Below are 15,162 nucleotides of genomic sequence, written 5' to 3'. Positions count from 1 at the left end.
CAGCCAGGGTGACAGAGCAAGTCTCTGTCTTAAAAAAAAAAGGATATTTATCGGGGAAAGTGCTACAAAAACTCAATATTCATATTCAGAAGAACGAAACTAGACCCCTATCTCTGGCCATATAAAAAATTAAATCAAAATGGATTAGAGACTCAAATCTAAGACCCCAAACTGTAGGGATTCAATCAAGCTGGTGGGAAAAAATATTAAAGATAGTTATCTACCGTTGGTGCTTAATTGCTTTCTACTTGGGAAGTCTACAATGTCAATTACTCCCTAGTAGTGTTGACTCAAGCCTTTGTCAATTAATCTTTACTAAATAAATGCGAGTCTCACTAGCTGGTCAGGGTCACAACTGTGTACAGAACTCTCTGGGGAGTCTGTAAGCGGCCCGGACATCCAGCTAGACTGGCAAAACAGAATATCTGTGTATCAGTGTACTTTATTCATCCGTCGTTTGGGTCAGGGTCTGCGGGCAGACCCCCGTATCAAACTATGAAACTACTACAAGAAAACATTGGTGAAACTCTCCAGGAAATTAAACTGGGCAAAAATGTCTTGAATAATACCCCCACAAGCACAGGGAGCCAAAGCAAAGATGAACAAATGGAATCACATCAAGTTAAAGAGATTCTAAACAGCAAACGAATCACTATAAAGAGCTTCTAAACAGCAAATGAAACAATCAACAAAGTGAAGAGACAACACACAAAATGAGAGAAAACGTGCAAACTGCCCATCAAAAAAGGAACAACCAGAATACGTAAGGCACATAAACAGCTCTATGGGATAAGATCAAATAATCTGATTATGAATGTGCAAAGAATGTTTATAGACATTTCTCAAAAGAGGGCATACAAATAACAAAAAGGTATATGACGAGGTGCTCCACACCATTATCATCAGAGAAATGCAAATCAAAACTACAATGAGATATTATCTCACCCCAGTTACAACGGCTCTTATCCAAAACTCAGTCAATAACAAATGCCAGTAAGGATGTGGAGAAAAAAACTCTAGTATTCTCTTGGTGTGAATGTAAATTAGTCCAACCACTATGGAGGACAGCTTAGAGTTTCCTCAAAAAATGAAAAATAGAGCTACTATATTATCCAACAATCCCATTCTTAGGTATGTACATAAATCAGGACATCAAAGAGATATTTGCACCTCCATTTTATTGCAGCAGTGTTCACATTAGCCAAGATTTAGAAGCAATCTAAGTGTCTATCAACAGATGAATGGATAAAGCAAATGTGGTACAAATACACAATGGAGTACTTTTCAATCATAAAAAAGAATAAGATCCTGTCATTTGCAACAACATGGATAGAACTAGAGGTCATTATGTTAAGAGAAATAAGCCAGGCACATGATGGCAAACTTTGCATGTTCTCACACATCTGCTGGAGCTAAAAACTAAATTGATTTAATTCATGGAGATAGAGAGCAGAAGGATTGTTACCAGAGGCTGGAAAGTATAGTGAGGGGTTGGGGGGAAGTGGGGAAGGTTAATGGATACAAAAATAATTAGAAAGGGTAAGATTTAGTAGTTGCTAGTACAACAGAGTCACTATAGTCAAAAGCAATTTAATTGTACATTTTTAAGTAACTAAAAGAATGTTATTAGATTGTTCGTAAAACAAAGAACAATTACTTGAGGCAATGAATAACCATTTATCTGATGTTATTTTTGTGCATTTCATGCCTTCATCAAAATCACTCATATAACCCATAGATACATATAGGTACTACGTACTCACAAAAATTAAAATAATAAATAAAATATAAATTTAAAATGAAAAGCGTAAAAACAAACACCACTGGTCCTCATTTCTTCATAGATATATGAACTTAACACCACGCTGATCACATTGCCTTTGTGAGAATTCCTGAACATCGTTAAGAATTTGTACTACTTCAGTTGAGCACAATGCCAAAAACATGTAGAAGAGAAGAAAAAGCTTATTACATATGCCCAGTGCAGCCAGACCTCCTCCTAATACAGCATGGTGCAATCCAGGAGAAACTCTGAACTCCATGTTTCTTCCTCAGGAGAGAAAGAGAAATGTGGAATATATGTCCACATTCCTGTCTTTTGAGGGACTGTCCAAAGAGGAATTTTGTCTCCCCTGACGTGTCTCCTCTGACGTAGAGTGCTGAAGGAAATGGTGGTATACTTCGGATGACAGCTATGCATATTTCGTATTAACATAAGATGCAATCCTGGCCTGGTGCAGTGACTCACACCTGTAATCCCAGCACTTTGGGAGGCCGAAATGGGCGGATCACGAGGTCAGGAGATTGAGACCATCCTGGCTAACTCGGTGAAACCCCGTCTCTACTAAAACTACAAAAATTAGGCGGGCATGGTGGCAGGCGCCTGTAATCCCAGCTACTAGGGAGGCTAAGGCAGGAGAATGGTGTGAACCCGGGAGGCGGAGCTTGCAATGAGCCTAGATGGCGCCACTGCACTCCACTCCACCTCAAAAAAAAAAAAGAAGCAATCCTAAAATCATATCAGAACTGAAGAGATCAGAAGTGCTGAACAACTGTCAAAAAGAGAAACAACATCAGAAGCACCATACATCCTGATTTTAAAAACCTATTATAAAGTTATAGTAATTGAAATACTTTATAACTCAATTTTAAAATCCAGTGAAACAGAATAAAGCACACAAATAGTCCCTTGCATATATTATCAAATGAAGAGTAATTTACACATCCATATTCACGGTAGCATTATCTACAAAAGCAAGTAAGTGAAAACAACTTTTCTTAATAAATAAATGAATAAAGACAATTTCAAATATATAAATAATTAAATATTACTCAGCTTCTTAAAAGCAGAAAATTTTGTTAAATCCACAATAAGGATACATTTTTAAGGCTTTATTTATGTGGAAGAAGCCCAGGCACAAAAGGACAGAAACAATATAATTCCACTTATGTAAGATACCTAAAGTAGTTAAACTCATAGAAACAGAAAGAAGACTAAACTGTGTCGGGGTTAAGTGGAGAAGAAAATGAGTAGCTGTTGTTTCATGGACAACCTGTTAGAATGCAAAACAACCCCTCCCTTTTTTTTTAACTTTATTTTAAGATCAGAGTATTTGTGCAGGTTTCTTATACCGGTAAACTTCTGTCATGGAGGTTTGTTGTACAGATTATTTGGTCATCAAAGTATTGAGCGTAGTTCTCATCATACAACACTGAATTATAAAACAGATCCTTTCATACCACCTGTAATAAAACTGGAAATCAAAAGCGAAGCAATATTGCCAAATCCAAAAATCTGTGAAACGCAACACACTCTTGAACATATTCTTATCTGTGTCAGTTGATTTAATATTGTTAAATGACCATACTGCACAGTGATATTCAAATTCAATGTAAGCCTAATGAAAATAAAAATGATACTTTGTGAAGAAGTATTTTTTACAGTTCTTAACGTTTACATGGAATTTCAAAGGGCCACTGATAGCCCAAACATTCTTACAAAACAAGAACAAAGTTACAGGCACAACGTTTCCTGTTTTTAGAACAGATAACAAAGCTAAATAAAAACAGTGTGGTACTTGCAAGAAGACAAATAGATGATGGAACAGAACCCAGAACTCAAAAACAAACCATTGTGTATATGTTCAAATGATCTTCAACAAGGTTGCTATAACCACACCATAAGAAAAAGACAGTCTCTTCAATAGATAGTGTTGGAAAACTCTATATCCATATGAAAAAACTGAGGTTGGATCCTTCCCCTGAACCATATACAAAAACTGTCTTGAATGAGTTAAATATTTAAATGTAAGAATTATAACTATACAATCTTTAGAAGAAAATACAGGAAGATTATGACATTGATCTCAGCAATGTTTTCTTGCATGTAACATCAAATACATGAGCAAAAAATTCAAAAGCACAGAAAAGTGGGACTACATTAAATTTATCTCTCCATATTAAAGATTTAGTAAGAGTCCCACCTAAGCAGCAGAAAAGCCAAAATATACATATATTTGACAGAAGATAACATCCAGAACAACTCCAAAAAAAAACACAAAAAGTTACATGACTAATAGATAAGAGATGAAAATGTTTCTCCAAAGATGAAATACACAATTATTGAAAAAAAATTCTAATCTTTAGAAAAATGTAAAGAAAAACCACAATGAGGTATTACTGTGCATTAAGATGGCCAATATCAAGCAAACAAAAAATAATATATATTGTCAACAATGTAGAGAAATTGAAACCCTTGTACACTGCTGGTGGAGAAAACATGATGCAGCCACCTGAGAAATGTATGGAGGTTCCTCCAAAAATTAAAAATAAAGTTACTGTATGACCCAGTAATTCCACTTCTGAGCATCTATTTAAAGTATGCAATGTATACCTGAAAGAAGTATTTGCACATCTGTATTCACTGTATTAGTTTATTCTTGCAGTGCTATAAAAAAATTCCTGAGACTTGGTAATTTATTTTTAAAAAGAGGTTTAATTGGCTTATGGTTCTGCAGGCTGTGCGACAAGCAGAGCAGCTTCTGCTTTAGGGGAGGCCTTGAAAAGCTTCCAGTCATGGCAGAAAGAAAAGGGACAGAGAGTCATCTCACATGGTGGGAGCAGGAGCAAGAGAGCATGAGAGGGAAGGTGCCACATGCTTTTGAAAAATTAGATCTGAGGAGAAGTCACTCACTACGGCAAAGACAATACCAAAGGGGCTGGTGCTAAACCATTCATGAGAAACCAACCCTACGATCCAATCACCTCCCACCAGGCCCAGCTCCAACGCTCGGGACGGGAATCCAACATGAGATTTGAATGGGGACCCAGGTCCAAATTATATCACTTACAAAAGCCAAAAAGTGAAAAAACTCAAACGCCCTTCAATAGATGAATGATTTAAAAAGATGTGGCTTATACACACAATGAAATATTCTTTAGCCTCAAATGAAAATATCTTGTCAGATGCTACAAGAAGGATAAATCTTAAAGCCATTATTTTAAGTGAAAGAAGACACCAACAAAGTGACAGTGTATGATTCCACGTATATAAGATATTTTAAATAGTAAACTCCTGGAAAACGGAAGTAGAAAGGTGCTTGCCTATGGTTAGGGTTGTGAAACCTCAGCGGTGCCAAAGATCAAAAAGGCTTATTTGGCAAAAGCAGGCCCTCACCCAGGTGGCCAACTCAAGGGCCCACAGACATGGCTACAGTCAAGGAAATGGGGCACCGAGCTTGGTCTTACTGAAGATTACGAAGCAGTTCTGCAACCTCTCTCAAACTCCTTCAGTTATGGTCCAAAAGTGGTCCTTCCCATCAAGTGACCTGCAGGGAAACACACCCAGCCATGGCCCTGGAAGCAGGCCTGCAGATCTTGGCCTCAGCTGTGCTCCCTGAAGCAGCCCTGTGACTCAGTTCTAGCTCTCACAGCCACAGTCCATGGCCAGTCGTACACACTCAGGGACCCACATGGAGACTTGTGAAACCTGTTCCCAGGTAGTTAGTAGAAGCCAATCCCATTCATACACATGGTATTTGGGCCATCATATGCAGACAAACTTCAAAACCCTACCCTACTGCCTGCCATATAGATTCATGTCCTCAAGGATATTTAATCTTTCCATGGCCCAGAAAGAATCCATGACTATCCAAATCTCTGGTAATACAATCATCAAAGGCAGACCCTATATCACTCAAACACAGATGTATGGTAAGTCCTCACTTAATGTTCAAAATAGGTTCTTGAAAACTGCATCTTTAAATGAAACAATACTGCTATATGCCATTTAAACAACAGACCCAGCAGCACCCTTGTGACCCAGTGGCCAGGCTGGTCTGGAACTCCTGGCCTCAAGTGATCTCCCCACCTTGGCATCCCAATGTGCTGTCATTACAGGTGTGAGCCACTACGCTCTGCCACTTTACATTTATTTTGATTAAGTTTCTTATTTTTATACTATTGCAATTGGAAACTTTCTCTTTTTTTGGAAAGTTTGTTGTTACTATATGGAAATGCAACAAATATTTGTATGTAGGGTCAGGTGCAGTGCCTCATTTCTGTAATCCCTGCACACTTTCAGAGGCTAGAGGCCAAGGAAGGTGGATCACTTGAGCACAGGAGTTTGAGATGAGCCTGGTCAACACAGTGAGACCCTATCTCAAACAAACAAAAAAACCCCACAAGTATTTTTATGTTGGTCATGTATCCTGATACCTTAATGAATGCATTTATTAGTTCAGTTTTTGTTATTTTACTCTAGGGTTTTGTATATACACATAATTATATTATCTACAAACAGTAACATTTTTACTTTTATTCCAAGCTGGAAAGCTTTGTTATTTTCCTTGTATAATTGTTCTGATACAAACTTTCAGTAATATGTTAAGGTACAAGCTGTGGCCCTGGAGGCATGCTTGTGGATCTTGGCCTCAGCTTTGGTCCCTGAAACAGCCCCATGTCTGTACATTTGAAGGATCTAACAACTCTTAACAGTTTCTATAAACTATGGCAAAACCCCATCTCCACTAAAAATAAACTATCTTTGGCAAGTAAAGATCTCCTTTTATTGGGTCCCCAGGCTTATAAGATTACCTCTGAGGTTGCTGAGAAGAAAAGTCGTAGCTGGGTCACAACGGTGCTGCTGGGTCACAAAACCCCATCTCCACTAAAAATATAAAACAATTAGCCGGGTGTGGTGGTGCACGCCTGTAATCCCAGCTACTCGGGAGGCTGAGGCAGGAGAATCGCTTGAACCTAAGAGGCGGGGGTTGCAGTGAGCTGAGATTGTGCCACTGTACTCCAGCCTAGGGAACAGAGTGAGACTCTGTCTCATAAAATAAATTTAAAAATGTAAAGGATGAGATAAAAATTTATACACTAACACAGTTAAGATATTGATGACAGAAATTTGAAGTAGGTAGAAATAAATGAAAACATATTCCATTAGGATAACTAATACTGTCAAGGAATATTATCCAAAGTGATCTGTAGATTCAATGTGATCCCTATCAAAATTTTAGTGGCATTTTTCACAGTAATAGAAAACACAATTGTAAAATTTAAGTGTAATCTTAAATAAAATAACCTGAGCTATCCTGAGAAAGAACAAAGCTGAGGACATCATACTTTCTAATTTCAAACTGTACATAAAGGTCATAGTAATCAAAAGAGTATAGTATGTGCATAAAAACAGATACAAAAACCAATGCAACAGAATAGGGAGCCCAGAAACATATCCATGCATACAAGGTCAACTAATCTTTGAAAAGGCCACCAAGAATATACAATGCAGAAAGTATAGTCTTGTCAATACACGGTACCAGAAAAACTGGATATCCACAAGCAAAAGAATAAAATTAGACTACATCATAAATAAAATTTTCTTATACCATACCCCAAAATTAACATAAAAGCTTAAAACTCCTGAATAAAACATATGGAAAAACCTTGTTGATATTGGTCTTGGCAATTTGGTATGTCATCAAAAGCACAGCAACAGAAGAAAATACAAGAGTGTGGGGCTGCATCAAAGTGTACAGCTTCTGTACAGTAAAGGATAAAACCAAAATTTTAAAAAATCCTACAAAACAGAAAAATATTTGCAAGCCATATATCTGATAGTTAATATCCAAAATGTGTAAGAAACTTCTGCAATTCAAAGTAAAACAATAATAAAGATAACCTATTCAAAAATAGGCAAAAGGTTAGTTTTGTTTTGTTTTTCCCACAAAGAAGACATACATACAAGGGAAATCCTGTATGCCATTAGTGAGATATAAATTGATAAAAGTCATCATAAAAATCAGTAAAAAATAAAAATGGAAGTATCACATAATTCAGCAATACCACCTCTGGGAATACTACCAAAGGAAATAAAATTAGTACCGCAAAGAAATATCTTCAGCCCCGTGTTCATTTTAGTTTTGTTTAAAATAGCCAAAAAAATTTATATATACACACACACAGTAGAATACTATTCAGCCATAAAAGAGAAGGAAATCTAGCCATTTACAACACCCATAGACCTTGAAGACATTACACTAAGTGAAATAAGCCAAACACAAAGAAACTGCATGTTCTCAGTTAGATGAGGAATCTAAAAATGTAAACTCATAGGAACAGAGAGTAGAATGGTGGTTGTTAGTGCTTGAGGGTGGGAATATGAGGAGATGCTGTTCAAAGAGTACAAATTATTAGTTGTAAGTTGAGTAAGTCTGAGAAAGCTAATGTACATTAGCATTAGATTAGCAAAATAGCATTGTCTTTATAGTAATACTATAAAGTATGCTTACAATTTGCTACAACAGTAGACCTCAAGTGTTCTTATGACAAAAAAAAATGGTTATCTATGTGAGGTAATAAATGTGTTCATCAACTTGACATTTTGTTTCAAAATGTATATGCATATAAAATCATTACATTGTACAAATTAAATATAGTTAATTTTATCAGAAAAATCCGTATCACACAAACACAGATGTATGCTAAGTCCTCATTTAACATTCAAAATAGATTCTTGAAAACTGCATCTTTAAATGAAACAATGTTGCTATATGCCATTCAAATATAACTTGTTTTTATTGATTAAACTCTAGTAAAATTAGTTTTCTTAAACAATATGTTGCTTTACTTACAGTTTCCAAGAACCTATCAACGATGTTAAGCGAGAATTTCCTATAGGTATGTGTATGTGTGTGTGACACACAGTTCTACATATAGATGGATTATAGCTCAATGACAGAATCCCAGTAGGCTTCCTACTAAATAAGACAAAATTATAAGATAATAGTTTATCAAGAAATAAGGTAACAATTGAGAGCTTAATATACACTTAGGAATGTTCTAAGCTAGTTAATGACATAGTGCATTTAAGAAATCTAGAAGGCGGGCCAGGCACGGTGGCTCAGGCCTGTAATTCTAGCACTTTGGAAGGCAGAGGTTGGCAGATCACTTGAGGTCAGGAGTTCAAAACCTGCCTGGCCAACATGGTGAAACCCTGTGGCGGGCACCTGTCATCCCAGCTACTCAGGAGGCTGAGGCAGAAGAACCATTTGAACCCAGGAGGTGGAGGTTGCAGGGCGGCAGAGGTTGCAGTGAGCCGAGGTCACGCCACTGCACTCCAGCCTTGGTGACAGAGCAAGACTCCGTCTCAAAAAAAAAAAAAAGAAAAAAAGAAAGAAATCTAGAAGGTGAGTAGATACTTTAAACCAGTGGTATCCAATCCTTTGAGTGTGAGGACGTTTTTGCTTATCTGTGGTGATGGGTATAACATAAATTATTCACAAACCTATTTCTTGTTTCTTAGCTCATCAGCTATCATTATTGTTTGTGTATTTTATAATTGTAAGTGTGGCCCAAGACAAATCTTCTTCCAATGTGGCCCAGGGAAGCCAAGAGTTTGAAAACCTGTGCTTTAAACTATACTATAATTTGAAAATTTGAATATATAGAGTTTAAATTACAAATTTCAGTTTATACAAAATAACATTTTGAAGTAAAATAACATATTTTTTCACGTTTGGAAAAATGCTTATTGTTCTGATAAAATTGCTGAGTAAGAGTTTTTGTAGAATTAAATTTGCAACCTCTACAGGATTAAAAATCACTAAGCAGAAAAGATGCAACATCTGTCCTTGGTGTTCCTAAGATTTCTAAACCAAATCCCATTATGTCCACTACTCACCTTACGTATTGTAGGCATGATGCGAAAATAATATTTGAAAAAATATTTTAACATAGAGGTCCTCAATAATACAAATACTCCTATGTCTCTAAAAGCAATGGAACAGCAGTCAGATTATGCAGCCCGTTATAAGCGATGAAGTGGACATTGGCTCTCCCTGTAAACTTGAATGGAGATCACTGAAGAAAAAAAGGAAAATCTTAGAAGATTTAAGAGCATAGGACAGAAGATGACCCTATTTGTGAATAAGAGAAAAAATGCAGCCCTTTCAGAAATTATTTTTATTGGCGCAGTTTCCCAAACTACATTTGAAGGCCTGGCTTCCTTCCTGACCTCGGGCCTCCTAGCCTGTGTCCTCTCCTTCATTCAGTCTCACCTACCTGGGGGTTTGGCTGCTGTCTCATGTATCTTCAAATCGCAGGGCTCTTTTATTTGCTCCAGACAGGTGACCAGGTCTGGGTTAGAGATCACAAAACCTGTTTTATTAAAAAAAAATTAACATGACTATTGCTGGGGATACTCCAATGACCAATCTATTACTATGCTAAGTAGAATAAAGAAATTATGGAAGACTCTAGAAAATTAATCCAAAAATTGTTTCCTGACAGAATCTTTAGAATACTGAAATATTTTAAATCTGTGGGTTCTAAGTTCCACTACCCAGTACTACTGAATCAAAAATAAGTGGTGCAAATTAGATTTTAAGATGTGGAAAACAATATTTTACATCACTGAATTTCTAGAATTACTACTATCCTAGAGTGAAAGACATGAATTAGCTCAAGAAAAGAGATGGTTTATGCAATGATGAAACATCCTAAAGATTTTCTTTTTACACCAGCAAATCCCAATTTTTTTCTTGTAGAAAGGAACTGAAATTAATTAATGCAAAGCAGAATCACCCAAGAGACATTCTATAAAGAAAGAAAATGAAACTCTGAGGAAGTATTAGGAATTATGTACTGAAGTTATCCTCACCCAGGGAGACCAGGTTCTTGTAGTTCTCCAACATCACATCTCTATACAAATTCTGCTGGGCAGGGTCCAGACATTTCCACTCTTCAGGGGAGAATTCTATGGCCACATCCCTGAATGTTAAGAGTTCCTGAAAACACATATTTATCATGTGACAGAGTTCTTAATTTGACTACAAGTGAAATAAGAGAACTAGTTGTGACTTATGGGGCTGACTGGAATTATCTGATAAAATAACTTTTAACACAGTAATGTTATCTAAAGCATTCTATAATTCTGAAGAAAAAGGAGGGCATGCCAGCAATTTTTGTTGCTGCATTGGAAATATGAGCTACACTGACCTGTCCCTACCAAAACCAAGCAAAGCAGGTCCTGTGACCTCCTTGAACAAAGGGTGAACTCACGTCTCATTAAAGTAACTGGAAGCCCTCATGCTTGACCCTGGCCTCACTGTAATGTCACACAAGAAACTTAACAGGATCTGTGGGGAGGGAACAGGTGACTGTTTCTCTTCAAACTGCCATGTGATCCTACTGGAAGACTGGGCTGAGAGTCACTCAGCTAAACATTGCCTCTGAAGCTTCAATGTGCACATAAATTTGGTATTCTAGGCCTCACTGTAAGTAACAAAATTCTGCAGGTTTGAAAAGGGTCCATGAATTAGCTTTTTACAGCAAGTCTCCCATTAATGCAGATGCTCCTCCTAGACCCGTTATAGTACCACTCAGCTAGAGAAAGCAGACACAGCACGCAGAGTCCCTTACCCCAACACCCTTATCACAACACAAATACTTTTCCTCTGAAGACAAGACCAGCAATCAACATCCTGAAACGTGGCATTATCTGCAAGCTCTTTAAAGGTTACAGAGGCTGGAGATGGTGGCAATGTCTGAGTAAGTCTGCATTTGAAAACCAGCACATCCACATGCATTAATGCGATATTTGTGGAGCATGTACTATGTGCTCAGGAGTATGTCACAGAGCACAGTGCTGGGAAGCTCACATTATACGTGTTAATTCTTACAGCATCCTGGGAGGTGTGTACAAAGTGTGTGATACTTCCCAGGATTTAAATGCAGGGCCAAGCATTTCTATTTTTTCTTCTGTTTTCCTATCATTGATTTTTAAGAAATGTATAGAATAATAGCTCAATGTAGATAAATGGGAGAGACACAGAAGAAAGTTTTAAGTACAATTCAGGAATTTTTTATTTTTGTGTTTATAGTTACTTTGAGACTTGTGAAAAATCCACTGAAACTGCAAAGATGGAGAACAGGTTGCTGGATGGGATGTCTCTAGAAATACTGGTTTTAATTTTACATAAAATAATTTAAGTACATTAAATTCAAAGTACATCGCTTTTCTCCGTTTATCGGCTTTTGTGTTTCAGGAAATTTGGGAGCACCAGCTCTGGAGAGGCAGTACGAATACCTACTCCAAACTCTGATCTCCTCTAAGCAGTTCTGTGAGGTATTTCAGTGTGGGGTCAGAACTGGACAAGGTTCAGTAGAGGGTGGATCTGGCCAAAGTTAGGACAGAAAATGGGCCCTAGGCTTCCGCTCTCTAGGCCACTAAGTAGTTTCAGTTTTGTCTTTTCTAAGCCTGCCCAAGAGAAATTTGATTCCCAGAGTTTGAGTAATTTTTATCTATTTTGCCACTTCCCCATCTATAACATACAATAACAAGGAATTTAACCAAAACCCTTTTGTTTTTCCAGACCAATTATATTTGAAGCTAAATATTTATTCTTAGCAAGGCAAAAACAATACAAATAATGACTTCTCTTCTGTCCATAAACAGTCATGCAGGTGGTGGCATCAAAACTCACAAAACAATAAAAGGGAAATAACCCAAACGAAGCTTACGTCTCCGTACAGTTTTCATCTTTGTACTGAATACATGATGCTGAATTCAATCATTTATTCATGTGCTCTAGAATGCAAGTTCCTTGATGGTAGGGACCATGACTGTTTCATCTCTTTTTCTAATGACCATATGAAACACTGACCCCAGTCTGCACAGGACATCCTCAAATGTCTCAAATACTCACTGATGCTGCTGAGAGTGTCCCCAGTGACCCTGGGCTGATGCCCCCATAGTGATCCAGGCAGGAGACTCAGGCTGACTTTGTGGGGTGCAAACAGAAAATGGAACTGCCCTGATGGAGCTGCAGATCCTGCATCCACATGTGATATCCCCTGTCCCTGATCAGCTAACTCTGAGGTAGGGGAAGGACAAAAGTACTGTACTCCAGTAACACACGGAGGCATAGGTGGCATTATGGCTCTGGATATTTAGTGGCCTTGACTTCCCACTGTTAAGGTGCTTGTTTACACTTACAGATTCTGCCACAGGATTGTGTTCACACCAGAAGCCTCTTACTCAGCTGTAGCAGGTCACTGGAAAAGATCTGGAAAACTCAAAGGGCTCCACTCTGAAAGTGGGGCTTATATCTATGTTGACCTCTCATGATGCAGAAAACACCTTCTGTGACTTTTCTGTATCTCTTCAACCCAAAGTCTGGCCCTGTCTTGTGAATCCTGGGCAGAGGCCAGCTTTTATGTGCAGATTCTAGGTGAGATCAATGTGTGCTGCATTCTTGAGTTACAGGAAGCAGAGTAAAATCAGAGGAAAGACCTTCTCATGAAGCCTCCTTCAACATATTCTAAAGAATATTTTGAACTAAAGGGGAAAACCTGGGGTAAACATAAGTAGAGAGTTTATTTGAGCCAAAGCTTGAAGACTGCAATCCTGGAGTATAAAGTTACCCTGAATAAACACTCCAATTAGAAGCAGTTACAAGCATATTTTTAAAGGCAAAAAGAAAGTCAGAGAGGAGATTGATAGAAAGGTGTCAGAAATTCTTACTGGTTTATAGAAGTAACACTGGTTAGTGATTGGCCATATACATAGTTAAGCTATAGGGTATGGGTCATAGTGTCCAGTGTGGCATTATTAGGTTAATTTACAGCCACTTGTGGCAATAGCAAGCAATTTCAAAAGACAAATAGTTCAAGGAGGAGAACAGTATGTGAGTGTGGTCTCATTTTAACACATCTCTGGGTCTGATAAATTTAAAAACTTGTATTTCTCAGACAGAAGTTCTCTTATCAAATCTCAGGACATAAACTCAGAATTTGGAACTTCACATTTAGGTCTTGGAGGGCTGGTGAGCTATGCACATTTGTGGGCATATGGGCAAGGGGAGGTGGGAGGGAGCAGAATTTCTCAGGTTTAATCGATGCGTATGTGTGAATCTGGTTAGGTTTATGGGCCCCAAATCTCTGAAATCAGTGTCAGGGCGGAAGATGCCAGGAGCACTGAAGGCAGTGAAATAACTGACTGCTGTCCTGAAAAGTTATTTTTGTAGAAATTTAACTGCTCTAGAAAGGACTGTAGATCCCAAGAGAGAGATCACTCTGTTTGCAGATTTGGGAAATACTTTGCTGCACTTTGCCGCACAATTGTAGGTTGTGACTGGAATCCTGAGAAAGAATGTTTTCTCAAGTGAAGTCTGCTCGACATTTTGTGTATAACATCTGGTAATTCTGGACAGTGTGTGGAAAATATAACTAAAAGCAAAATCATCTGCAATCCTAAAAAAGTCTCCACAATAACAGAACTGCAAGAAAATGTTTTGTTGTATAATTAAACCAAAATGTGATGTGCATCACAAGCAATCTAAGAAAACGCCAACGCAGAAAGTCACCATAATTAGTTCTCAAGTAGAAGCCTTGAAAGCACCATTTGTCATACACAATTTATTATAATTTCATCTTGTAATGTGAGAGGTCATCTGGGTTTTCTAATTTTTTCTAATCATTAAAGAAGAAATAAACATCCACATCTTCATGACAGGATGTAGATTTGCAATGTGGAGCTAGGTACCTGCTGAAGGCAGCCTCCTAGTCCCCTACAGAAACTGTGAAAGAGGGTGTATATTCTTGCTATTTACATTTCAAAGCAATAGTTCCCAGGTCGCAGATGAAGACAATTTTGAGCCAAAAAAGACCAATGATCTATTTAACTGATAAAAATGATTTACATTTATTTTAAAGAAGCAGAGAAAATATTTAAATATAAAAGTTCTCAAACTAAATGCTTTAAGGGAGAAGAGCAAAAATTCTTCCCTCGTTCTAAAGAGAAAGCATTAAGCCTCTTCTAATTTGTGTTTGCTCCTACAGCAGCCAGGCCAAAAGGTCTGGTCTTGAACTCACTAACGTCTGAATTCTCATAGGCATCTGAGGGATGGACTTGGGCACACCGTGTGCACAGAAAAGAGAATCTGTGGGGAAAGAAAAAGCAGAAGAGAGAAAGGAGCTATCAACAGCCATGGGTGGGAGGCCGGGCGCGGTGGCTCACGCCTGTAATCCCAGCCCTTTGGGAGGCTGAGGCGGGAGGCGGGCGGGCTCGAGGTCAGGAGATCCAGACCATCCTGGCTAACACGGGGAAACCCCATCTCTACTAAAAATACAAAAAATAATTAGCCAGGCATGGTGGCG

The 15,162-nt window shown here is 37.9% G+C and overlaps 1 protein-coding gene across 1 annotated transcript in view; it reads right to left on the bottom strand.

The window, feature by feature from the left end:
* Positions 1–15,162, bottom strand: part of LOC129035574 (zinc finger protein 595) — a 38,648-nt gene that overhangs the window by 21,738 nt on the left and 1,748 nt on the right. The window contains exons 2-3 of the mRNA XM_054486092.2: positions 10,664–10,790; positions 10,066–10,161 (exon numbers count right to left, since the gene is read on the bottom strand). Of these exons, the coding sequence (XP_054342067.1) occupies positions 10,066–10,161; positions 10,664–10,790 (223 nt within the window). The remainder of the gene's footprint in view (positions 1–10,065; positions 10,162–10,663; positions 10,791–15,162) is intronic.

Source organism: Pongo pygmaeus, chromosome 3, assembly GCF_028885625.2.
Source record: "Pongo pygmaeus isolate AG05252 chromosome 3, NHGRI_mPonPyg2-v2.0_pri, whole genome shotgun sequence".
NCBI classification, from domain to species: Eukaryota; Metazoa; Chordata; class Mammalia; order Primates; family Hominidae; genus Pongo; species Pongo pygmaeus.
The sequence above is the reverse complement of the archived record's forward strand: the minus strand, read 5'-3'. Positions and strand labels throughout refer to the sequence as shown.